Source organism: Takifugu rubripes, chromosome 12 (assembly GCF_901000725.2).
Source record: "Takifugu rubripes chromosome 12, fTakRub1.2, whole genome shotgun sequence".
In the NCBI taxonomy this organism is placed as follows: domain Eukaryota; kingdom Metazoa; phylum Chordata; class Actinopteri; order Tetraodontiformes; family Tetraodontidae; genus Takifugu; species Takifugu rubripes.
The window spans coordinates 5482434-5508995 of record NC_042296.1 but is presented as its reverse complement, the minus strand read 5'-3'; the positions used below and the strand labels follow the sequence as shown (position 1 = coordinate 5508995).

The 26562-nt window shown below is 49.7% G+C and overlaps 1 protein-coding gene across 4 annotated transcripts in view; it reads right to left on the bottom strand.

Moving 5' to 3' along the window:
* Nucleotides 1-22017, bottom strand: part of LOC101075382 (growth factor receptor-bound protein 10-like) — a 28242-nt gene extending 6225 nt beyond the window's left edge. Inside the window, exons 1-12 of one of the 4 annotated variants that reach the window (XM_029844803.1) lie at nucleotides 21900-22017; nucleotides 21678-21803; nucleotides 19276-19417; nucleotides 15933-16026; nucleotides 12367-12631; nucleotides 11939-12062; nucleotides 4090-4246; nucleotides 2363-2478; nucleotides 1216-1290; nucleotides 839-976; nucleotides 584-694; nucleotides 28-126 (exon numbers count right to left, since the gene is read on the bottom strand). In XM_029844803.1, coding sequence (XP_029700663.1) covers nucleotides 28-126; nucleotides 584-694; nucleotides 839-976; nucleotides 1216-1290; nucleotides 2363-2478; nucleotides 4090-4246; nucleotides 11939-12062; nucleotides 12367-12631; nucleotides 15933-16026; nucleotides 19276-19326 — 1230 coding nt within the window. In that variant the 5' untranslated portion in view covers nucleotides 19327-19417; nucleotides 21678-21803; nucleotides 21900-22017. The other 3 variants (XM_029844804.1, XM_029844802.1, XM_029844805.1) reach the window with 3 other exon arrangements.
* Between the last annotated feature and the right edge of the window lie 4545 nt (nucleotides 22018-26562).

Here is a 26562-nt window from a genome sequence, read left to right as displayed (position 1 = left end):
GACCACATTCACAGGTGGATCACCTACCTTGAGCAGCCTGAAGGCCGTCATCCAGCACGTGCGGCTCTGCTCGTCCTCGGCGCACAGCATCTTCAGCTCCTTACAGTCGCTCCTGGCTTTACTGGGCTGTGCAACAACAAGACAGCCGCTTTCTTCAATGCAACCCCTACAGATTAATTCATTCATGTCGCCATAGCAACAATCCAGCACCCCAGGCCGCCAAGTAAAATCCTTTACCAAATCCTGCACCGTCACCCCCGTGGACAGCTTCGGACACACTGGCTGCTCTGATGCGTGCGCGAGCTTGTGTGGTTATAGGTGTGTGTGTGTGTGTGTGTGTGTGTGTGTGTGTGTGAGGTGGGGGTGGTTAAACAGGCCAGGTTTTTCTACCATCAGAGCTTAACTCATTGGGTTTATCCCAGATCAGCAGGTGACCCACCACAGATTACCCCTGGTGAGAGACACACAGCCCTGAGTGTGTGCTTGACCCCCCTGCTGGGTTGTTTTAACCCCTGTGTCCCTTATGACCTCCCCCCCACACACACACACACACTGGCACACTCGTGCAGCCTCTTCACGTTACCTTGATGCAGAACTGGAAGTCGGTGGGAGCGTTGTGAAGCTTCCTTCCTGTGATGACGGTGAAGATGCTGCTGTCGTCCAGGTCTGACAGCAGCTGAAGGTGTCGGGGCTCCTGTTTATAGACAGGAAGGGGAATTTGATACATTCCACAGGAAAAGGCATAAATGACGATAAATAAAGCCGGAGGAATAAGCTTAGCAACGAGCTATTTTGCACACAACAGTGTTTCTCGCTCCCGGGAGCAGTAAATTAGCACCTTAGATGTTCCTTTAGTAGAGTAGTAGAGCCCAGAGCGGCGCAGGAACATGTAGAGTTTCTTCCAGGACCTGCGTCCAGGCTCTTTCAAGTGCAAATATCCCTGGATTTCTGGACAGCTGCTGGAGTTTAAAAAGTTCTGGAAGTAAAACCACAAGAATGGCATTTATCAAGAGTTAGCTTGACAAGGGGGTAATGCAGGGTCAGAAATGATGATATTCCCTTTGAATTTGTTTATTTATAAAATGCAGCTCTTTCCTCCTGAAAAACATGTGGCCTTTAGACAATTTAAAAAGGTCAGACGTGTCAAATTTGGTGTTGGAGAACTGGACTGTGGCCAGCGTGCCGGCCTCGCTAGCATTCGAACCGCCGCCTTACCTGCAGGAGCTGCGACTGCGGGATGGAACCGTTAGAGTCCTGACACCAAGCCACCATCTGCTCTGGGAAAAAGTTCTGAAAGGAAAGGCAGAGAGACGCAGCAACATCATGAGAGCGAAAGAGGGAGCGAGCAAGGAGGAGAGAGAAAGGAGGCACTAGAAACCACTTAGTGTGTATTGAAGCTCAGGGTTGGATAGTGTTTCGCTCTCTTTCTGTGTCTCCGATGACCGCAGGACTCCGAGACAAAGCGTGGGGGTGGACGAGGTAAAGAGGTAGAAAGAGAGAGAATAGAGTGTGTGTGTGTGTGTTGAGGAGAGAGAGAGCACTCCAGTGTGGGACTGGATGCAGTATGATCTCACCCGCTGATGTAATCCCCTTTAGCCAGCAGTGCTACTCTTAGCATGATTGACAGGCCGGCGGCCAGCACTCTGGTGTTTTACTGTGCTCATTACCAGAGCTGAGGTCACCCTCTCTGGCACACACACACACACACACACACACACCACGTCCATAACGTCGCGACACGCTCGGACCCTCAGCTGAAGATGCCAGGTGAGGAGGCTGGCAGGTCCGTTTATCTGGACCTGAACCGAGGTCCGGCTGTGCATTTGATACTTTAGCGTTAGCGTTAGCTCCCGGCTCGACGACAAAACCGGGCCACACAGACGAAATACGGCAGCAACTTCAACAAACCGCCATAGCTGCTGTTCATAGCTTCCTCACAAAGCTGCTGTAGCATTTTAGACAATTCACTGATCAGCAGACATGGATGACCCACATAGAGGTGTGACATTTTCCCGCCTTTTCCATCCACATACAGCTGAAAGAGCACCTCTGGGACGCCTTTTTCTGCTCCACTTCCTGCCAAACAGATGTCGCGTGTGTCTGTGATCATTGTCGGGGGTTGAAACGTCTTATCAGGTGACCGTCGTCACCCCTGAGATCTGGAGCACACACGAGCTGTCAAACGCAAAATATTCCCACGTCAGGGGCTCCTGTCAAAAATACCAAGGCTGTGACAGCTGTGCACGCATGTGTGTGTGTGTGTGTGTGTGTGCGTGTGTGTGTGTGTGTGTGTGTGTGTGGTGGGGCTGCGTGCTGAAGTGAGGCCATTACAGAAATGACTTTTCAGGCATGCAAGACTCACCAGGGGGTTCCTGAAGAATTCATATTTGGCATAGTTCTTCCTGAAGAGGAATTTACTGTCACTGCTCATGGAGGCTTGGATCTGAGCCACTAGCTCGTGGTCTTCCAGACACCGCTCTGTAAGGACACACACACACACACACACTCAGTGATGCACAATAGGCCCAATTTTGTGCCCCAAATTTGTTTTACCATTTATTTCTGGTCATAATTTCAGTAAAAGAGGCTTTTTAATCACAAGCATCACCTGTTAACCCTCACTAATTTGCAACGAGGATCCTGAAGGCTGCAGGAAAACTAAAAGCTCGTCAACCTTTTTTTTTTCCTCCATATTTGCTGCAACATCGACCAGATTGGACGCAGTGACAGCAGGAGCAACCCTGTTACTAAGAGACGGGCATGGGAGTAAGAGGTTAAATGGAGAGAGGCTGTGAAAAGGAGAAGCTACGAGGGAGGAGGTGAAGGTGGAGAGGAGAACGGGCATCAGATGGGGGGGTTGCAGGAAGATGATGTCATCGTGTATTTAGGCTGATTGCTAAGAGCGGCGAAGACACAAAACCACGGACTAACACACAACCACACATTAGGAGCTGCGCAGGCCTAACCTGCTCACTGTGCACCGTGGAGGCCCAGTGGCCCAATTACACTGTGTGTGTGTGTGTGTGTGTGTGTGTGTGTGTGTGTGTGTGTGTGTGTGTGTGTGTGTGTGTGTGTGTGTGTGTGTGTCAGTTTGCATATGATCTCAGAGTGCAGCTGATTAGACGTTGATAGCGACAGGATGTTCCAGTTCTGCATGAACACACGCACGCTGCACACACTCCAAACCAGGTTTTAAAAACACAGCCATTGGAGCAACATTTGCAGTATAAATAGACTCCAGTAAAACTTTTTCTAAATGCAGTTTTGTCTGTGCGTGCGTGTGTGTGTGTGTCTGTGTCTGTGTCTGTGTGTGTGTGTGTGTGTGTGTGTGTGTGCGTGTGTGTGTGTGTGTGTGTGTGTGTGTGTGTGTGTGTGTGTGCGCACTGGCTGTAAGCGGGGAATTTCCTGTGCAGGCTAAAAGAAAGATTGATTGGTCGGCTGGACTAGGGGCTCGTCTGATGGAGAACTATGATTGGTTCCAGGCAACTCTGGTATGACGCTCCGGTCCAGACACCCCCCCCACCACCAGCACCTCCAAAATCTCTCCCTCTCTCTGCCTTCATCTTTCTCTCTCTCCCTCCCTCTCCTCACCTCACATTCCACCTCTCCAGTGCACTTTTTTTTTTCCACCCAAACGCAGATTAAGCAGCAAAGCACAAAGATCCTTTGACTCTAAAAATACGAGCCGGGAGGAGGAAACGCAGCGGCGGGGACAAAGGCAGGGCCGAAAGAAAGTGATAAGGAATAAATAAAGCTGCTGAAAAGATGAAAAACCATCTCTTTTCACCTCTTTTCTTATACCCCCCCCCCACACACACCAAGCAGGGAATTACTGGGAGGGAGCAGCCGTGCGAGCCGAACATGGAAAATGCCTAATCCCTGGATCGCCGTGCCTCCCAGCGCTGCAGGGACGGCACAGGAGCACTTGTGCCAGGAACAAGTGAACACACAACAGGCGAAACACAGATGCACAGACAGGCAGCCGACGGGGACCGGACCTCTGGCCACACGTCTGCACCGTGCGCGGCGCTAAAAATCACATTTGCCTGCGGCGGCGAGGGGGCGCCACGCGCATTCACACGCTCCTACCAAGGCCGAGGATGGGGTGGTGCTCCACCAGCGTCCAGGCGTTGTCGTCCAGACAGTGGTTCTTGTAGACCAGGAGCTGGCAGACGTCTCTGGCCGTCATGTCGGCGGGAATCTCCACCACTTTTCCCGCCCCATCCTCGCTCCACACCTTCACTATCTGGAAACACATGAGGAGAGCGGTTGGAAAATGAAGGCAGAGGGGGGAGGAAGTGGTGTGGCCGGTCCGGGGGGGGGCGGTTCAGGTTTACCTCCATACCCAGGTGCTTTGTCCCGTCACTCCAACATGTGATGCGCTCACACACGGAGGACGACCGGCATCGCAGGTCGCCTCCCCCCCGCGCTCGACCCTTTCGTCCACGCCTCAAACGCGCTTGTTCGCCCGCGTATTAATAAACGCGCACGTGAGCCGATGAATCTGAAAACAATCTCAGGAAGGAGTCGTGGCTTTGCCCTCAAAAATGGCGCCGCCTGGGAGCAGCCGCCGGGTACACTTCAGGACCCGCCACCGAAGCGCCATTTTGGACGATTTCAAAATGGAAGCGGCAACATTTTAACTGGGTACGTTTTGGGTTCCTCCCCCCCCCCCCCTGCCCCCCCAACTGGAGTGTGTTTCTGCACATCTATCCACAGACCAGCTGCTTCACGCCACTGTAGCGCAGCTTAACAGGGAGAGAGGTCGCCGCAGCGATGGAGATCGCAAAAAGGGTCGGCGGGGCCTGACCTCTATCCCGTAAACACGGTGGGGAAAGTACGCACGTGCGCATCCAGTCGCGGGCGCCAAAACGACGGGGGGAGTGGGACACGAAAGGGTGGTGAAGGGGCAGAAAGATTTAGCGGAAAAGCGCGGAAATGACAGCAGGACGGAGGGAGCAGCCGCGGGAGACGTCCCGGTCTCTGCCCCCATCGAAGCAAGAGGTAACTTTGTGACGCAGGAGGAAAGTTTTGGAAACACAGAGGTGGAAGGGAAGGGGGGGGGGGGGAGGACAAAACCATGCACACACATATAAAAAGGTTAACGGCGAGCAGAAAGAAAACGGACGCCCGTCTCTTACCTCCACTGCCTGAAGGAGGCAACAGTCTGGAGAGCAGGATGGCATTTTCACACTGAGACGCTCTCCAGTGACACAGAGAGAAGAGAAGAGAGGAGGAGGAGGAAGTCAGGGAGGGGGGGGAGAGAGGGAGAGAGAGAAGAGGGAGAGAGAGAGGGACAGAGAAGAGGGAGAGAGAGAGAAAAGGAGAGAGAGAGGGACAGAGAAGAGGGAGAGAGAGAGAAAAGGAGAGAGAGAGGGACAGAGAAGAGGGAGAGAGAGAGAAAAGGAGAGAGAGAGAGAGAAAAGGAGAGAGAGAGAGAAGAGGGATAGAATGGCAACGCGACTGCTGGAGAGGTAAGAGGTAAAAGGCGGGGGTGACAGAGGAAGGACGAGGGTGGAAGAGAGAGAGAACAGAGAGAGAGAGAGAGAAAAAGAGAGAGAGCGTCCTTGTGCAGCGAGCGTCGCTGTGAGCCGCTACGTCTCTCCTCCTCCCCCGCCCCTCACGCTGGATTAACCCGCTGTGGGATTTTTCTTCCCTCTCAAACGGTGAGCTGCTACCTGTCACGTACTCCCCCGCACTCTTATCTTCGGGATTCAGAGCCCCTGAGCGTTCACCTCTCAGCAAACCTTTGCCATCATCTCCTTTTACCGATGGCGCCGCACCGAAGTAAGTCCCTAAAACACGCCCACAACTCCTCCTACACACACACACACACACACACACACTGGGGAGTATCTAATTTTTGATACCTCTAATCCTTCTTCAGATTATGCTGCAGTGTACAGTGGTAGCGACAGCCTACTGGGAGGCAGTCGGATGTCATGTTGTGTCTTCTGCACACGTCATTAAGTATTTATATTTTAGCGCATGTAAAGAGGTCAAATGCAAATGTTTTATTCTTCCCCCAAACAACCCGAACAAGAAGGCTTGATTCAGCAGACCCAAGAGTTAATTCACTAGCCTCGCGGGGGTTTAGCGGCATCATTGAAAGTTAGCTTAGCCTAGCCTTATGGCTCTCCATGGAATATCGCAGCAGATGTATTAAAGGTATATGCTGCCATCTTTAAAAAAAAGCAGACAAATGTGCTTCTTGTCCCTCGATGCCATAGACTCAAGCTACAAACCCAAGTTCCCCGTCGCCACATGTCGCTGCTGTCGAGCCAGTTTGTCCTACTGAACGCCACCATAAAAAACGGACCAATGGGGAAACCAGCTGGCAGAGAGCTCCCCAAGTGGCCACTTCCTGGAACTGCAGGGCTACAACTGTGCAACGGTCCCAGGGTCTCATGTGCATCCTCCGACGTCTTCTACGAAACCGTCGCGCAGCTTTAATTTCACCCCTCGCTCCCTCTTCTCCTCCTCAGCTGGATGTGAAATACTAAACGAGCCCGTCAGGACGGGAGCAACACGTGTGCGGCTCGCTGACAGCGCCGCAGCTCCGGCGATCACGTGTCGGGGTGTTTCGGCGGGGTCAAGGGAGGGGTAGAAGGAGAGGAGAGGGTGGGAGGGAGGTGGTTGCTCAGCAAATCTGCAGGGTTTTTAGGGAGAGGAAGATAAAGAAGGGAGGGTGGGAGAAGAATAGAGGAAGAAAAGAGGGAGCTCTATGGAGGAATGTCAGTAATGCAACACTGAGTCATAATCAGGCTCATGTGTAGAGGCCGACCCAGCTGGCCCCTAATACAGTGCATGAGAACGGCGCGCACGCACGCACACACACACCAATGTAAACAGTGACATGCAGGTCGGATTCTCCTGCTCAGCGGTTTTCAGTCTCACGCAGCCGTTCTGCAGCCGTCTGGCGACGCTTTACCTGTGCGCTAACGTGCGCTCCCTCGGGTGTGTGAGCGCCGCGTTCGCAGTAAAGGAGGTCATTTACTCCCCACTCGCTCCGATGTTTTAATCTACGAGGTTTAACTCACCTCGGTTGATTCCTCCCTCCCCTTTTCCTTCTTTCACTCCAGGAGATGAGGGTGAGGGGTAGAAAAAGGGTCGTTGGTCTCATATGCCACTTATAAACACACACACACACACACACACACACACTCACACTCACAAAGAGGGCTGCTGAATCAAAAGGTCAGACACATGCCTATAAACAAACACACAAACGTGAATACACACAAAAATTTATATACACATGCTTACACACCCAAACCCTCACACACACACACACACACACACACACACACACACACACACACGCGAGATCAGTGTGTACAGAGTCAGAGGTCAAATTCAGTAATCTGTGCCAGGGTCAAGCCCACTTGACCAAGAGCTTTGTGGGCCCCTAAACCTATCAGGCTATACACAAACACACACAAAGGCACATGCTAATGCGTGCGCATGCACACACAGTGAAGTGGTCTGGTTGTTCTGAGCCAGAGCAGTAACATGACCCACGGATTGTAAAACGCAATCTTGATTCACTCAGACGGGGGGGGGGGGGGGGGGGGGGGGGGGCAGCGATGGCTGCTATCTGTTTAAAGTCACATAAATTATACTGGAGGTCAGCAGATAGCCGAGGTTTACAGGCCGATAAAATAATAATAGCTCAGCGCACAAGGCAAACCGCTTCAAAAAAGATAAAATGAACTTCAGAAAGTTCGGCTAAATGCGTCATATCGAGCATCCGCATCTCCACGAGGTTCCTCCCGTGGCCCAAAAGGTGTTTTGAAACGGTAAAAATCCTGTTTTTGGACCTCTGTGTGCACAAAATTGCCAGATTAAGGACCTCCTTGTGCTCTGCTCGTGGCTAATGTTTTAGCCTGACATGTTACAATAGGCGCCTTGAAAGGACTCTGTTATTACTGGCGTGGGACATCGCAGTGATGCACAGCCAAGACGAGCGGTCAATCAACTGATGCTAACAGTTGGCACAGACCTCGTCGTTCAAATCAAACACGCTGGGAATTTTCCAGCGAATCCCACTGCCTCCACAGACGAATGTCAACATTTGCATACAGGTCGGCGGTGCCTCCCCAGCTCCGCTGGGTTACAGCATCGGCCCCCTTTCATGTCTGCGAGCGCTCAGGTTTCAGCCCAGACAGAGCTGATTATCTCCGCAGACAGGCCCAACTTAATTTCACCTCGCCGGAGCGCCACCACAAAGCCTCACTGAGTAGCTCACTTCCCCGGAGCCCTAACGAGCCAACACCCACCGACACACACCCTCACACACACGCACGCAGCGTCAAAAGGCCTCTTTGACAGATATCCACCGGGAAAAAAGCCCGTCACGTGCCGCCGTCGGCCGAATCGTGTGCTGAGTGATGCCATGTGGCCGCCGCCGAAATCAGCCAACGAGGACGCGCGTCAAAGTCCGACCTTGCAAATATCAAAACTTTGGAAAACAAAGCCGGAGCGCCGCGGCACCCCCTCTGTGCTTCCGTCATCCTTATCCGACTGTCGTGGCGTGATGCCGGCCGCCGGCTCACGTGCACAGACGTCAGTTGTATACTGCATGCTTTATGTTATCGTAGCTGGCGTCAAGGCAAAACCAGCAATTATGGGTAAAAATCTGAATGTCTGATCATCCAATTCAGCTGATCATTTATTTGTCAAGTTGTTGGATGTTGGTATTCCAATATAGAGTGTGTGTGTGTGTGTGTGTGTGTGTGTGTGTGTGTGTGTGTGTGTGTGTGTGTGTGTGTGTGTGTGTGTATTGAAGATGCACCCTGAGAAAGTTCCGTCATCACATTGCCACCATGTGTGATTTATTTAATTCCTGGCACCGTCAAAGTTCCTGCATATCCTCACAACACACACACACACACACGCACGCACACGCACACACACACGCACACGCACACGCACACGCACACACACACACACACACACACACCATTGTGTGGACAGGACTTTCAATTTCCTGGAAACTTCAGCCAGCCATAAACAGTTTTTGTTCATCTGTCACACTCACAAACCTGCACTCCAGTTAATGTAAACATCCTTTAGGTACAGACTGAAAATATTTGATGCTAAATTTACTTCTCGCCGTCTCAGAGGTGCATCTCCTCGCTGTGAAGCACGTCTGTAATGCCTTTGGATTGAAATTGCGAAATGAAGTTTAAATAAGACATTTCCATTAATAGCTAGAGCTTATAGGGGAGGGGCGGCACCAGGAACTACTATAGATTATCCAAGAACTTGACTTATTTCAGCATTATTTCCATGCAATGTTGCTCCAAATGTGTTTGCACCAGAATTAGCTGGAGGTTAATAAGCATTTGCTGTCTCTCAGCAGGTGGGGAAATAAAGAGTAACTTAATTATTTCATCCAATATCTCCCCCAGAAATACGGGGAGGGGTGTTACAGGGGGGGATGGAAATAAAACGTGGGAAACTGAGCAGAAAAGGGCCATTTTATCAAAGTGTTCCTTGGGATAATCTCACAGGAGCAGATAAAGATCTTTAAATTGTGACACCAAAACACATAAAAACACCCCCCCCCCCACACACACACACACACACACAGTTTAAGAGAACATAATTTATTAACTATATCTATAAATATATATATAAATTATATCCTGATACTGTTATCGCTGCCACTTCACTCTCTGTGCCCTTTTCTCTCTCTTGCGCACGCGCGCACACACACACACACACACACACACACACACACACCCCTGATTTGATCTGATTGCAGTGGGTCAGCAGACCATTGCGTGCAGGAGAACATCAGCTGACCAGACAGAGGGAGAGGAGGGAGGTGGGAGCTCCTAACAGTGTGTGTGACTCAGCTTTAAACTTCATTTTGTTTCCATGACACTTGCACGGCCCTCAGACACACACACAAAGCCAAAAAGCACCGGCATGACCGGAGATTGGTCCTCGGTCAGCAAGCAGGCACCTTCACCGCCACACAGGTGAAGTCCGAATATTCAAGCATTCTGGCGCCCCCTTCAGGTCCAGTAGGTGCATGACAAAGAGAATGGGGGGGTCCTCAGCACCTACTCAGAGCTTTCACACCAGCACACCGGCTGTGTGAAGATGTTTTAACGAAGGTTTGGCGGCCTTTTCTGCCATGTGACTCCACAGGAAGCGTTTGATTTCACCACCTTCTCAGAATCGACTGCAGCAGTGCCAAAAAAAGCTAAAACGCAGCTTCTTTCTCAGTGCTTGTCTCTAAAGACATCTGCTTCAATGTGATTAAGCGTTAGCATTAGCCAGAGTCATGCACATAGCATTAGCAGCTAGTAGAACAAACGCACAGATTTTAACGCGATTCAGCCTGACGTGGGTATTACCCTGCCGACACAGCATCACATTCTGGCGGGGAAATCCCTTCATCTCATCAAAGGCAACACCGGCCATAAACCTGTCATGTTAGGCAGATAGAGTTTTACTGGCTCATCATATAATCTGTCTTTCCCTGCCATAAAAGACTGAAGCTCGGCCTGGAACAGATTCCGACCGTACAGCTAGAAAGAGACAGATCCTTTGATTAGAGCAAGCTAATGCAGATGCAGCGCTACCATGGCAGCAGACCAGCACATCTGCTGCGTGCGAGTGAAATTCCTGATAGCTAATGTGGAATAGCCATATTAAAAATGTGCATATAGCATGAAAAGGAAAATAAAGAACCCTAGCAGCACAGCTGTATGGCGCTACCAGATTGGCCGCTGCTCGCGTCGAGTCCGAGCGGAAGAAAAGCTCCTCGCGCGCCAGGACACTGGTGACGCGGGCGAGGAGGCACTTGGCCGATTTCCTGGTGGATTTGCGTCGAAACATTTCCACCCCGCCTGGATGGGGCTCGTCCCTCGCTGCCATGCGCCGCTGGTGACCATGTTTCCCGCCACTATTCCGGGTAGTTGGTTTCATTTCCCATGAGCGCCATCACCTCGGGAAGTTCACGCTCTCAACTTCTTTGTGAGGTGATTATTTACTTTCTCGTCTGGCTTCCGACCTCCAACCTTATCAACGTTTATACCAAAAGGATACTACCTTCTTCCTGTTTTTAGGCCACTGGGAATTCTTATTTCCTGCCAACCCCAACAAGGTGAGGCCACAGCATGGGTAGATCTATAGTGTGTATATGAAGACGATGGCATTAAAAATAACCTGTATTGTTCAGAGTGGGCATCCGGAAAACATCCTTGAGAAGGATGGAACATTCCTAAGACAGGAGGCTCTGCTGGGGAAAGGAAAGGCATGGCTATCACACACTCACACACACACCCATCTGAAAGCCTGTGAACCGGAAATGGGCGACTGTCTTGCCAGAGCCGACAGATGGATTCAGAGGTTTCCGAGATTTTCGACCTGCAGACGTTCCCAGCTGTGTTCCCAGAGCCGCTGCGGAAGTCTGTGCTGCGTCTGTGGCATCCTGGAGACATCGCTCACCTCTTTCCACAGCAAAACACACTGTTGCTCTGTACGAGCGTGGGTGTGTGCATGTGACTGATAATGATGGCTCTGCAAAAAGCACCCTCACACACACACACACACACACACACACACACACACACAGACCAGCAGATAACCCCGGTTGAGCTGTTGTGTAATGGAAGGAAAAGCAGCCCACTGCCAAAGTCAACACAAGCTGCTCTGACCTGAAAACAACAGGCCAATCAGCTGGCTTCAAAAGCACACACACACACACACACACACACACCAGCACATGGCCTGATCAAGAAAAGGACAACTCCTACGAGCCCACACATCTTGAAACATCACAAAAGCATGCTGCGTCCAGACAATCTCGTGAAAAAAGTCACATGATGTCCAAGATATCAGAAAAAAGAAGGTTCCAGGAGCACGTGCGTGCATGTGTGTGTGTGTGTGTGCGCATGTGTGTGTGTGTCAGTGTCCTTACATGGTTGTTGGAGGCCTGTGTAGGGCTGAGGACGGGAGAGCCTGCTGGGCTGCACAGCTCAGGGAAAGGGTTTGGGATGGCCGGCAGAGAGGCTGGGCGCAACTGCTGCTCTTCCCGAAGGCACCTGCAGGGGGAGACAAACGCACACGTCAGAGTTCTGACAGCCACAGTGAAGGAAAAAGTGGTATCAAAGTATCAAAAACACACTCAAAACACCTTTTAGGGCTTATAGTTTTTTACTACCATTATAAAATTCTTTCAATGCTGCCACTGTCCAATAATAAGCATTTTATTATCATCTCTGAAATCTTAAGAGTGAAACAAATCAATTTCTAGACAAACCAAGATGTTATTCCTCGAATCCACAAACCAGTGTTTTCAGGTTATCTCTTCCATCGTTTTCTTAGAAAAGCAGTGCCTGTTCCTACCTGACAGCCTGTATGTGCATGGGCTGAGAGTGCCGCAGTCTGTCCCTGGAGGGGGAAGAAGCAGCAATGGTTGGCGTGTGACGGCGGTGGGCCTGGCCAGGCCCGGGGTATCCCGGCTGGTGGTGGTGGTGGTGGTGGTGGTGGTGGTTTGGAGTGTGTGCGTGGCCGTTGTTCAGGAGCAGCGTGGTATCTGCCTGCGTGGAGTACACGCTCTCCATGGAGGAGTTCATGTCATTCACCAGCTGCTCCAGGTCGACGTCGTCATCTGTGCAGACAGAGGAATGGTGGAACGGGAGGAAGAATTCCGAATAACCTGGTGAAATTACTGCCGAGAACACCGCGGCCCTGAAGCCCGGAAGAGGACGCAGAGCCTTGTTTTGAGGTTTTAGCTCTTCCTCATGTCAGATTTCACGCCGGCTTGGATTTCTCTCTGCGGTTGTAGTACGCCGACCCGCCAGCATGCCATTGGTTAGAATTCATCAAACCCATCATTCACACAGCCAAACTGACCGTCCGGTGCCGAGGCCGGAACGCAGCGACCCGCAGACTCAACAACTGACCCAACCAAACCTCGATGGAGCTGCCGCAAAAACACAGTTTCCAGGCAGAGCTCAGCTTTTAACCCGACCCGTTATTACAAGAACTACCCTTTTTTTAATATATCTATATATGAGGGCTCGATTCCCTACAGAAGCAGATATTAATTAAACGGCGTGATGCTCTTCCATGTTTGATGCGCGATCGAATTAGCATAGTTTCCAGCTTTTAAAATAAAATCAGTAATTTTGGGTTAGGATACCGAATCCATTAAAACACACTGTGGTATGTGTGCGTGTGTTTCCATGTATGTGTCCAAAGCCCTTTGGTCCTGTGTGTCCCACCCCAACACCACACACAGAATTCCTGACATTCCAGTAGGGAGAAATTACAGCACTCTGGGAATGCTCACCAACCCACTCGTGGCATATGGCGGCCAAATGATCAGGACAAACTGGGGCAACAGAAACCGGGCCCCCGTGCGTGCGTGCGTGCGGGGCCACGCCGGTGAGAGCGTTCGCTCAGCAGGAGGCGACCTGCCTGATTGCGAGTGGCAAAATTCGCATGGCGCAGGGAGGAAGGGCAGTTTGGGATGTAAGGTCATGTGCCACCACTCATGAGTGGGACGCTTGGGGTGATGCGGAAAGGACAAGAGCAGCTGGAAATGTCCAACTGAGGACAAGGGAGCCGTCAGAACCGGTTCTCCAGCAGAGCAGGAGCCCTTTTCAACAGCGCCGCCGCCACGAATCCTGACATCAACCCTGCTGCCCCGATATACGACAGTCTGAAGGCTTCTGATGTGGCGTCCCAGCGCCCAGGTGATCCACAACGGTCGGATGAGGGAACTGCGAAGACCTGATTCCAGGACGGCGTTGACGTGCGCCTCAGAGCCACAGCTGTATTGATGGAATGTCAGCCAGCCCGCCCCCGCCGTTGGCCAGACTGAAATATCACGACAGCGAGCAGATTCATGTCGGTCTCAATGTAAAAGGAAAACACGAACAACTTGGTGACCCTGTGCGAAATTCAGTCAGCTCACCTTCACGTAAAAATGAAGAAATTACCATTTAAATGTGCTTTAGATTTACAATTCCTCTTTTTAAAGCGTGATGCATCAATCAGCGTTAGTTCCTTTGGATAATAATAAACTGTAGATACTTTGATTGATGGCAGAATAACTGCAAAACCATCTGCTTTCAGCATTTGCTGCCAATTACTAAATGTTAGCTTGTCAACAGGCTAAATTTAGACGTCGAACTTGGTAAACAACCACTAAACACCATGTTCATTCTGTTAGCGTAAGCATATTAGCATGTAAAGTCACACTTAGCTCTGACGCATTAGCCAAGGCATAAATAGAAATGTATAACAGACTCTTGATTGTAAAAATAAATAAATAAACATAATTTGGCCCGTGAGAGGGGTTTAAATTCCTTTATTCCTTTGCTGCGATGGTCGGACGACATAGGCGAACTTCTGCAAGTGGAAATTCATCAAAAATTTGATGAGGAATGTTGCAAAAGTCCTGCTTTTAGTAACTTCTCTCTTTTATGTCAGATTGTGACATATAAAACAACTGAATTAGCACTCTCGGCTGTATAGCCGCGAGATATCGGCATTTCTGAGAGAAAGCTATGAGAAAACCATGAGCAGCCAGCATGTCCGCCATAATAATCGAGGATTGTATTAAAATACATGTCATCAGATCATTGAGGAAGGGATCAGCCTAAAGGGAAATCTGAGCCAGCGCCGGTCTAAATATACAGCGCGTCCATCAGCGAGGATGACGCCATGTTTTTCTTCACGGGAGAAGGATTAGAAGCTTTGACTTCATCTTACCGAGAAACTATTTAGAAAAGAGAGACTTAAACTGTCTGACGGGTCCTGGCAAAAAGGCACTTTTTGAACAGAAAGATCCAAATCTGACTTTTCCCTGCGAACAGTTTGAAACAGACAGAAATGTTGGATTGTTCAGACATTTTCTCTGAGAAATGAAGCAAGAATCTCAGCGCTGCTAATGCTGCTACCACGAATTAAAGCTTTAAAGCTCATACTAAGCCGCGTGCACATTCATAACGTAGTCAACATCACAAAATCTGCTCTAGATGTGCGGACGGAAGCCTGTGTACATCTGCATACCTTCGCCGTCCCCACCCTGCCCCACAGACCTATGACCTACTTACTATAAACTTCCCTCTGCCCGGCTCTGCTCGACCTACAGGCCTATTTAAACAACTCATTTAAGGGAACCGTATTTTACGCTCTGGGACGACATCAGGAGGGCAGATGCCAAACGGAAAAGATGCCAAAGAGAAGAATTTATAACCCAGCTTCATTAGCCAGTGGATTCCCTGTTTTGTTTTTTTCCCCCCACCTTCTGCAATGGCCGAAGAGATTTATGCTAGCAGGACTAGCGCAGGGTAACGGCGTCTGTACGCGGGGAGGCGAGATGTGCTTTATAAGTCAGCGCTAACCTACACATCTGCAATAAGCATGCGAGGAGACATCAGGCCGGCTTTCTAGGAACAACCAGGGCCCGCAAATCATTTCAGGCAGGAATTGGGAAGCTCCAGAGAGGAATTGGAGGTGTCCAAAACAAAACACTGGCTGATTGATAGCCTGATCCTGGTAAATGTGCTGAAGCAGCAAATTGGGTTACAGCTGGGACTGATTTGGATGGATCTCCAACATCTGTTGATCTTCAGCACCTCATCCATAATCACGGCGCTCCGGCCCTGATGGAGCAGGACGGTGCAGCATCGCTCTCTGTTCTTCTCCTCCTCGGTTCACCTCCACAGGTAGGAGCCCCCAACCCTCTTCAGGCTAATCAGGCGGGTGTCTTCTGCTTCAGGGTGCCCCCTTGGCTTCGTTAGCATCTTCAGGCTGCAGGTCAGGGTCACACGTCTCTGGGCCCAGCGTCTATCTTTGTCTAACAATCTACCTCACACGCGTTTGTAACATCCATCGTTCACAACACGTCACTTAAAACGCGATTCAAGCCAACAACACAGCAAGAGGAGCAAAGTTACCATGGTGATGTGGCAAATTTTGATTGGCCTGGCGCTGAAAGCTCGGAACGATCAGCCCGTCGGACCTGCGAGAAGAGGTGCGGTCCATGCTTTCCTGTCAAAGAGAGAAGGCAGAAAAGGAGGAGGAGAAGAAGAGAGAGGTGAGATTCATGCAGTAACAACATGCAGAAGGTTTCAGAGCCACGTTAGCAAAGGCAAGACACGTTTGTGCTTCGAGGACTAAAGGTCGCATGGAGGTTGGGTTCATGCCTCGGCTCTCGAGGAACACCGAGACCCATGACAGTTTCAACATGCTGACTTTATGACCCTCCCCCCACACACACACACACACACATGCACACACACTTTCAAGGAGTCATTGCAAAACCAACACCGGTTTTTGATTTAAATAAACGAGATTAAAAAAACAACAACCTTTTCTTCGAGCAACACGTTATCGGCTCAGCACACTTACACAATCACACATGTCCTGAGCTGCGCACGCCGCTGCCAAGTTCCTCACACATTGTCTAATTTCTCGCAGCCTGGAGGCCAGAAAGCTGCAGGAGAAAAACAGGGAGGGATGCCAAAGCAATTTTAAATCTTCCCTTTTCTAGGAAAAAGAAGGACGAGGAAGCTTTTTCCAGGAACAGCTCTTGGGGTATGCTTGTGTATGCACACACACACTTTTCCCCCTGTGCTTTGAAAAGATCCATAAATGCCCAGAGTAAGATTTATGGCCCTCAGAAGAAGCAGCCAAACGCTTTCCAAGCAAGGCAACTTGGCCGCGGAGCCTGCAGGCTGACAAAGAACGTCTGCAGGCTCCGGCGAGAGCCGACAGGCCGCAGATACGACACGAAACGCCCTCCGGTCGGATCTTACTCAGCATGGAGGGGAACAACAACACAAAGGAGCAGCGTCCTGCCCGATCAGTAGTGCGCTGTGCTCCCAAACCCTGCCACACGCCGCCGTCCACCGGTCCTTTCGGGCACCTTCTTTGCATCTCTGAGCAACAAAAGTGCACGGAGGCCCAACGGAAGGCGTGCACGTTGGCCTTACTCGGCGGTCTCGGGCCTTTACAGGAGGACATCTCAGCTCCACCTCGAAACCTTCACCGAGATCCATCGGTGCAGGCCCGGGCTGGTAAATGGGCACACCGCGCGGGAACAGGAGGCGGGGCTTGTCCTCAGCAATCGTCTATAGCGGCGTTGTTAATATACAGCTAGAATACGCAGGGAAAGTCCCCTCCCCTTGGTTGAGTTGTGCAGTAAAAGAGTCGGCTTTATTGGCCGCATTCCCCATAAAATGCTCATTGTGAGATCTTGTAATGCCCTCTGCTACTCTGCAGGCTGGAGCCTGAGTGCTAGTGATGCTAACTAAGCTTCTCCGGCGGCAAAATGTGCAACTCAGTCTTTTAAAGCCTTTGCACATGGATCCAGCACCCGGGCCACTTCCTGGCCACCTCCAGGGACGTGTTTCAGACCCACATCATCCACCGGCTCCATTTATATCTCCATGTCTTCCAGCTGGAGGGGTTTTCGGCGTGTTCCTTTGCAGATTTTGCAGAAAAGCTGGCGGTTAAACCAAGTTTCCACTCGCTTAGAAACAAAACACTCAGATGCATTCCTGGTCTTAACGGTTCCATCCACATCGAAATTAAAAGGTCTCGCACAAAATCTTGATCTTGACTCAATCAACCGGCACATTTAGCTTTTTTTTAATGCACCAAAGCTTTTGGCTAGCAGTTGTGGGGCTGATGTCTCCTGATCTTCTCATAGTCCATTTGCTGATTTCCCGAGCTTTTCTGAGATCTCGCCGAAGTTTTTGCTTGACCTGCATTCTCAGTCTTGAACTATTTGCTTCAAGCTTGCAGGAAATCCAACACCTGAAGCCTTCTGGCTCTCAGAAGCCGGCCTCTTACCTTTTGCCGTACGGAACGAGGAATTCACTTTTCAAAGTGCGGCAGCCGGCGATTCCTTGAGAGCGCGAGCATGAAACTTAACATGCGTGCTGAGGTTCTGATCCCTGTGTGCAGCCGCTGACCTCTGACCTCTGGGGAACTTAAAGCAGGGAACGGCCGCGGGCAGCGACAGTTGGCAGAGAGAGTTTCTGAAATGTTTCAGGCTCCACACGTCTGCATGTAAGATGGAAGGAGAGAAAGAGAGGAGCTCGCCGCTTTTACATCTCTGGCAGGGATCCAGAGTTCCCAGTATGACAGACAGACAGACAGACTGACACACACACACAGAGGCCTGGGCCAGTTCCCAGATTTCCAAACATGCCCGCCGTTATGTAAGTATGCAGAAAAGATGCCTCATCTGTGTCTTATCTACACTAAACCTGCCTACAGAGATTCTCCACAGGGACTGAGTGTGTTATGCCTGTGTGTGTGTGTGTGTGTGTGTGTGTGTGTGTGTGTGTGCGTGTGCCATGCTGTGCCATGTCATCTGGCCAGCAAATGCTGTGACCCACTTCGACTCTCAAACTCCCTTTTTTCTCTCCCCCCACTAGATGCAGGAATGCCATTTTCTATGGGGATTCAATTCACTATTCACTGCAGTCTCACTGGTGCAAAAAAAAAAAAAAGAAAAACCTTTCCTGGAAGCAAACGTGAACCAGTCCAAGTCCCTTCACCTCGGCTCAACAGGGGCTCAGCGATCCCACAGTTGGAGTTAGCAGGGAGCTGCATTCTTGGGCCTTTACTAAGAGGAATAAGGCAGCTGAGGCTACGTCAGCTCCAGCATCCTATCCATCTTAGCACAGTGTCACGTCATTAGCCCCGCGCTATAAAGCCAGACGTGCAACAAAGCCCCCTGTTTGCTATTGTGGTTTGTTTAAGAACCTATTTTTAGCCCTCCACCATGCATCCCAGCCAAATTCTTTAGGTTACTGTAGGGTTGGAGGGAGAAAATCCAAGCAGAGGAACAAAGGCCTCTTTCTGCTGGGGTTGGACAGTGGAAATGGGCCTCGTTGTACTGCAGAGATGCCGTATTTCACCCAACTAGGCCAGGAGTCGCTCTCTGCAAAGCTCCTTCCACACGTTAAAGTGCACAAATTAACCGGGGATTTAGATTAAACGTCTTTGTCGGCTGAAAAGCACGTCGGAGCTTGTCCACCCTAACACCAACATTTAGCCATTTCTTTATGGCACGGTTAGAAAGTTAGCGATATAAGCTAGTTAGGCTACATCATAATCGAAGTAGCGGCAGCAATGGGTTACGAAACAGACAGAAACCACTTCCAAACACCGATTTGAACAAACTGTAGTCAGCTGCAGCACATGTCCTGACTGGGCTAGCAGTAGCCACGCGTGCAAAATGATTCTGCCGAGGTTTCAACGTTGACAAACATATAGTGAGCTTACCTTGTAGTTTGAATGATGTAAGAAGTATTCAGGACATCCCGCTAAGGCCATGGCGTCCCGTCAGCGTTCCCTCTGCAGGGAATGACACCCTCTGGTGTCACCAGCACCCTGCATGTGTAGGAGGGACAAGCCACAGAAAACCCTGAATGAGAAAGACAAAAAAAAACAACAACATGAGATTCAACGACCAGTGCTGGGAAAACACCAGTTGCATGCTGGTATCCACATTAAACTCCAGAGGGAACGCTGCAGCACCCGTGTGTGTGTCGGGTGTCACCACAGCCCCTCCACTTGCAAATGAAACGTGGATGCATGGACGAACGGGCGCGTGTTGAATCCAACGTAAACACAGCCATTGTGTACAACACACACACACACACACACACACACACACACACACACACACACACACACACACACACACACGTTCCCAAACAAAGCCTGGGGGTTAAGACTAAATAAGAAACCTCAGCTCCATGGTTGCAACACATGACCACTCAGCACCTGCAACTGGACTTGGGGGGGGGGGGGGGGGGGGGGTGGGATTGCTCTGAAATAGGAGTCGGCCGTCGCCGTCGCGCTGGGCTGCAGCGAGACGTGCACGTCAGGGATTGGGATGAGCTCGTTTCCTCTGCGAAGCGGCTCTGCTGGACGACTGCACGTCAGAATAGGAAAGCCAGCATTTGTGGCCACGGATCGGGCCGACTAGAATCTGCGTCCGACGGCTCGTTCCCGATCCCGCGTCCACATTTCAGGGAATTTCGCATCTTCAAAGCAAGCTTCGGCGTGCTAAATAGCTCGCTCTTTGACCGTGCCGGTCCCTCTTCACTGTCTCTCCCAGCACGTCTCCATTGTACAGGTTATTATATAACAGATATCAGACGCTTCAAACAATATCTCCTCCTCCTCTTTTCACCCCACTAATTACTGTTTCCACTGGGGCTCTGCTATCTTTAGGCCACTCTGCTGACGGAGAATCTGCCTCAAATGTGTGTTCATGGTTCCGTGCACACACACTCACACACACTCGCAGGGAGACAGCCGCCCCTTTGCTGATATTTGCACTTTTTTCTTGCGAACAGTTTCATGTTTCACAAATTCTTGCATGGACTTACAGTACGTTTGTGTTTATGAAAATCAAACCTCTGGCCCAAAGGGCAAGCGGGGCTGATTAAGTGCGAGCGTGTGCGTGTGTGTGCGTGTGTGTGTGTGCGTTGAGCCTGAAAGCAAAGCCAGAGCTCCAACTGCTTGACATTTGCTGACATTTGTGGTTCCTCCTGCAGAGAAAGGGGAGTAATTCAGATTTACTGGTCAGACGGGGAGATCTGGTTGATTAAACGGGCCGAAGAGGAACTTAATAAAGCCACACGTGTGTCGGAGAGCGCGTGCGTGCGTAAATTGGCCTTCCTGGCTCGGTCTGGCCAGTGACAGCCTTTGATCGTTGTCCGTCCATCTCTAACAGGCCTCTTTATGAACAGAAGAAGGAGGAGGAGGTTTAGCTGCATGCACAGATTAACGCACCTCAAGTCACAGCCAATGGAGCTTTATGACAGACCTTCAACACACACAAACACACACACACACACACTTAGCAAGCTTATCCTCCTTAATGCAGCTGTTGTGCTGTGGGCCCAAATAACTCCCTTACAAATGTAGCAATTAAGGGAGGCAGTGGTCGCACTTTTAGCCCCGCCGATGGGGCCATCTTAAGAAACGCGATCGATGATGACGACGGACTCTGTCGGCTCCAGTCCGAGGGCCCACGATTTCTCCTGCATTAATTGGCCTGACAAGAAGTCAGAAGAGGATGCCTGCCCACAGTTGTTTTAGCGGTCCATTAATGACCCTGATGCAGGAAGGTCTGCTGAAATGTTTATGTGCTCACCAAACATAGAAGAAAGTGATGCTGGTCTGGGTTATTCTGTTGCCTGCGGTCACAAATCAGCCCATATTGGTCATATTTTCACCCATAAGGAAAGCAGTGTAAGGTTAGGATCCATTCAGGAGCCTGCAGAGCTGAGCCAAATGAAGAGGCTCAATTTAAGGGGTTGAAATTCCCATAACTACCATGGGTCCACCATCACCAGCTCAGAATAGCAGATTTATCTCCATAATGCCAACACAAGGTTGTCTTCCAAACACATAATACCAGTTATTATGGTCGCAGTGATGGTTTGAAATGCCCTTATTTAAAAAAAATAAAAAACACTGTTTAGAGCTTATTTCACCGCAGATAATTAAAAATCAAGTCACATTCAAGGCCGTCAAAGCGCCTGTTAAAGTCAGCTGGACTTTACAGACCAACTCCACCGCCTCCATGTGCACAAGCAGAGCAACGCCTGACTGAGTTTCATCAAATCCCGCTGGAATGAGTTCCTCAGCAAATATCAAGAGGCCCTTACGGTGATCGAGCGGCAGGACGCGGCGCAGGAATCGTGTCCGGAACGCGGCGGCGCGGCGGCGGCGGCGGCGGCGGCGGCCCGGGCGCTTCGACTGTCCTCGGCTGGATCTCCCGCACAGACTGCTCTCTGTCCGGGAAACACAAAGTCTGTCGGTTGTTCTGTCGTCTTCACCTTGTCCCCCCAACCCCCACCCCCCCGGAGTGCTTCACTTGCCACACGTACACACTCACGCCTGCGCACGCGCTCACACACCGGCTGAAGCACGCAGCGCACGCACCGATTCAACCTGCACTTTTCGACCAGCTGACTCTCTCTCTCTCTCTTTCTGTCTTCCCTCTCTCTATCCCTCTCTCTCTCCCCCTCTCTCTCCACCCACGCCCGCACACACCAACTCTGAAGGAAACCTCCTCTCTCCGCCCCGCCCTGAACGCAGCACCACACTGCAAAGAATAAATCAGCTTTGGGAGATTTTTTTTTGAATTTCTCTTTCGTGCAGTTGCAGCAAATTAAGAAAATAGAGACACAAATGTGCCTAAATCCTTATATCTGACATATATAAACATGGGTATGACCCACATACGGGTGGAATCTGCATGTTTTCCACTCACTGGTGGGTTTTCTCCTGATCCCCATGAGGTTATTAAAACTTTCAGTCGCCCTAAGTGGCGTGCGCGCGTGTGCGCGCGTGTGAGCCTGTTCTGGAAGGACCAGGAGTTCCTTCCTAATTTTGAGGCTCCATAAACCAAATCTGGTCTATCCAACATTAAGGATAACATTATTTCCCCCTTCACTGTTCATTAGCTTAGCCTAATTACTTGTGTAAAATGGTAGAATTAGCCTGCCAGTATCTGCAGTCATCAGCTACATGTGGCCAGGCAGCACCCTGAAAATTATACTGTGTATTGGATTTTAAAATGACAGTTCTTGGGCATCCAAGTGCAACACAACCCAAGCCTGTGCACAAAACTACCTATTCTAGCATTCCTCTGCCAGAAATATACACATTCCAACAAAACAACCCTGTCTCATTCTCCTTTTTTATAGTCACCCTAAAGACTGACATTGTTTGCAGCGTGTTTGAGACCTGCCTTTCACCTTCCACATGAGGGGGGCTTTGTGTTAAAGTGACACCATCATTAGCGCCATCAATCTACCTGCTGTCACTACTGCAGGTGTTCCGTATCTACTGTACCTGCAACTGTCGCCCGCGGCGAGGGCATATGTCTCATTTCATCACAGCTTTTCGACAGAAGCCCTAAAGGTCTAAAAAAAAAAAAGAGGTTCTTTTAATTTAGAACACTTATATTCATATTGTGCACAGTTTGTATCACCCGGCACAATGATCACGCCATTTCCATTCAGTCAAGGGTAAGACGTCCGTGTAAATATTGACAGGGACCGCCAGTATTTCCTGTGTCGCAGAATGTTGCCGGGGCAGCACAGAATGAAACAAACAGTTTTGCAAACTTTAGAATTTAGCATTCTGGTCAGCTTTGAGAATGCTAAAGCATTAAGATATTTGCACTATTATAGATGCGGGTTTTATTTATACAATAGCCCAGAAAAGACAAGGGCGATAAAATGAAATACAAACATTAGCCACTGATGTCATGTTAGCACCATCAGATAAGTAATAACGAATCTTTCTAGCAGCCAACCTCAGCCTGTGAGGGTTAAAAGGAGGTTGTTCTTGCCACCACTAGTGTAAAACATGGTTTATCACTAATTAACTTTAATGAAGTGCCTTCTGGAAGAGCTAGCCTTCGTTCAGTGGAATGGCACAAGAACACTTGTTGCTAATAGCACAGCAGCTGGGCTACTAGAGTTGCAGTTGAAACTGCTAAAACCACCAAACATGTTAGGGTAGCGGGTTCAAACGGGATCCAGGGCTAAACTACGCTGGATAATCATTGATACCCCCTCGATCTTTTAACTGTCCAACATCCATAACTGCTGGTGAACGCAGGGTTTCACAGCTAACTGCAGTTAAAAAAGCAGGTAGAGGATCCGGTCCAGGTGGGACGGGGCCAGGCCTGCAGAAACACCCACGGCCTGGTCTGCAGGGGGGATGGTCAAGCCTACGTGAGTCCTCCGTCAGGTTTACAGGGGGAAAGCGTGGCCCATAAATAGGTCAAAGGTCCACGCTATTTACAGAACCAGCGCTTCTGTTTATACAACTGACACCAGGAGGTAGTCCAGAAAAACATGGCGAGAATCAAACCCTCAAACCACCACATGGTGTGTTTATGCTCTGAACTTGGCAGAACCTCCCAGACATCTGTGGCCTTCTGTTCTCGTTACAGCGCCGACTGTGATTGCGCGTCACACTGAACATTTTCATCTGACGGCGGTGGTCTTTGATAGGTTAGGGTTGGGTTTCCCTGAGCGGAGGTGCAGCAGCACCCGTGGCAACGGCCAATGAGATTCCAGGATTCAGAACATAGTGGAAGCGCTTCAGTTGGGACGCCACCTCGAGCCCGTCTTATCTGGTTGATGTAACAGGAAGTTAAGGATGGATTGTTTGTAGTTTTTTAGAGGAGCAGAATTTTGTGGACATCACACGTAAAAGTCTAATTTTTAACCTTATTCTGGGGAAAAGCCGATGACTTTGCCGCCTTTGTTTGATTTGTTGTTCTATCTTTACGGCCCGCGTTGTGATAGGCTGTGGCTGTCGAATAATCTTGCTTTGATCTTTAAATTCTTTTCCTTGAATGATTTGGTTTTGGACGACGACCAAGTTTGCTTTGATCTTTAGCTGTTTTTTCTAGAATGATTTGGTTGTGATTGTTGAACGAGTTTTCCTTGACACATGTTCAACCCTTAAACTGGAGGAACAGAAACAACAAAAAGCCCTTGAGGCCTCACCCTGGAATATGACTCCACTTGTAACAGATCACAACCTTTGAAACATGAAAACTTTCTAAGAAAGCCGGAACCACTTTACGGGCCCGGGCCCGGTTTGGCCCGATGACTGGCGAGCCCCCGCTGCTCTGTTTGTTTGCATTCAGAGGTTCGGCGTAATAGACTTATGCAATCAACAGCTTGGTGCTTCCCACTGAAATGGGTCAGCCGCACAAACACACGAGCCGGAGCGCTGTTTTGAAAACACGGGAGGAGCGTGCTCGTTACGTAAAAAATTCTTCTGACCCTTGTTGGGAAATAGTTTGGCATCCCAGATGTGATGGAATCTGAGTCCCACAAGGCCGCTGGAGGCCATTCAGACCCAAACACACAGCAAAGGGGAAAGAAAGCTCCGCTTATATGAAGCGCATGATGAGCGAAATGCAACATCAAAGCATTAACTCCTTGTGCTTTGATGCGAGCCATAACGTCAGTGTGTTTTCTTTGAGATTCCAGTAAACAGAGTCCAACTGGAATGGGTCAGACTGACTTTGTGGGTCCATTTATGCACACATGTATGTCCATTTTGGCTCGTGAGTGTGTGTGTGTGTGTGTCCTCTCTTCCAGGCTACAATGTGGATTCTCACAACATGTTTTGTTGATGATTCAGTGTGTATTTGTGTTTGTGGGCATGTGCGTCTGTGGTTGGGTGGTCTGAGAAATGTTGTTGACATCCGACTGATGAATGTTGGTGTCCGAGCTGGAATGTCGTTACTTCTCCAAGGGCAATATGTGTCACGTGTGGGCGGAGCCTGGTCCAAGAGATTTATGACTCGGCTGAAGAGCAGTTCACGCCTTTTTTCAGTCAAAAGTAACGTTGTGTGAAGCTGCGTGTCGCGTTTAACTCATCGTTTAATCACCAACGTGACTTTTTCCCACGTCGTTTGTTGCCACATGAGATTGGGCTATAATTAGGCATCTATATTACAAATGTAAATCTGATTACGGGCTCGGAACACGGTTGGGATCCAGAGGTTTAGTTGCTTTTAGGTGGATTAAACGCTAAGCTACATGTGCGCATGCATGCAGAGAACTTTTTAATAGCTTGTTACGGAATTTACGCCCGACATAAAAATGTCCGAAGTCCATGAACGCTCGGACGGTTTTGTTCCTTAAACAAACGGTGGGGAATTTTGGGGTGTTTTGAGAGACTCTTGCTGAGATTATGTGACTTGTTTTAGGTACTATTTTCTTTGCCTTGTGTGTGTGTGTGTGTGTGTGTGTGTGTGTGTGTGTGTGTGTGTGTGTGTGTGTGTGTGTGTGTGGTGGCCAAAACTCCTCTACTCCCCCTGCAAAGTCGCTTACAGTGAGTCAGGAGATCAAAGTCGAAGCTGTAGATTAATCCGCATAACAGGAGCTTTTCCACTAATAACAGAACATTCTTTTCTTTGGCTGCCTGGTACATCAGCGCCGTGGAGCCTCTGCAGTCGTACCAACTCGGGCCTCTGACCCGAAAACACCGTCACCGTCTCATTTTCAATCCGGACCTGACGTTGTTTCGGGTGCTGGAGTTGCTGAAGACGGACGAAGATGGAAACGCGTCTGTTTTTTTTTCAACCACATTATTTTGAATTCCTCGATGACGCGAAGTGGATGCTGGTGGTGCTCGCACGAGTGTTTGCTTTACTGTTCTGGGTGCACGTGCAGAGCCTTGTGGTTGAAGCCGCAAATTTAGCACTGCCTGGTTGCCGTAGTGCAACTGCAAATAGCACAACAAGAATCAGAACTCCACAAGTACAGTTCAGCATGACAATCGACTTACTTAAATATAAATTACTTAAATACCCAAACTCAAATTACTCTTCAATTAGCTGTTTCCGTTCTAAACAATAGAAATGAGCTACCTGGCTGCTCAAAAACTTCTGGTGGAAATGCTTTCCTGGCATAAAATAACCATTAAATATCAATAATTTAGTTATAAGTAAGATATTTATGTAAATACTGAAGCGGATCCCCCTCTGTAGTTGGTAGGCTGTTCGCCATT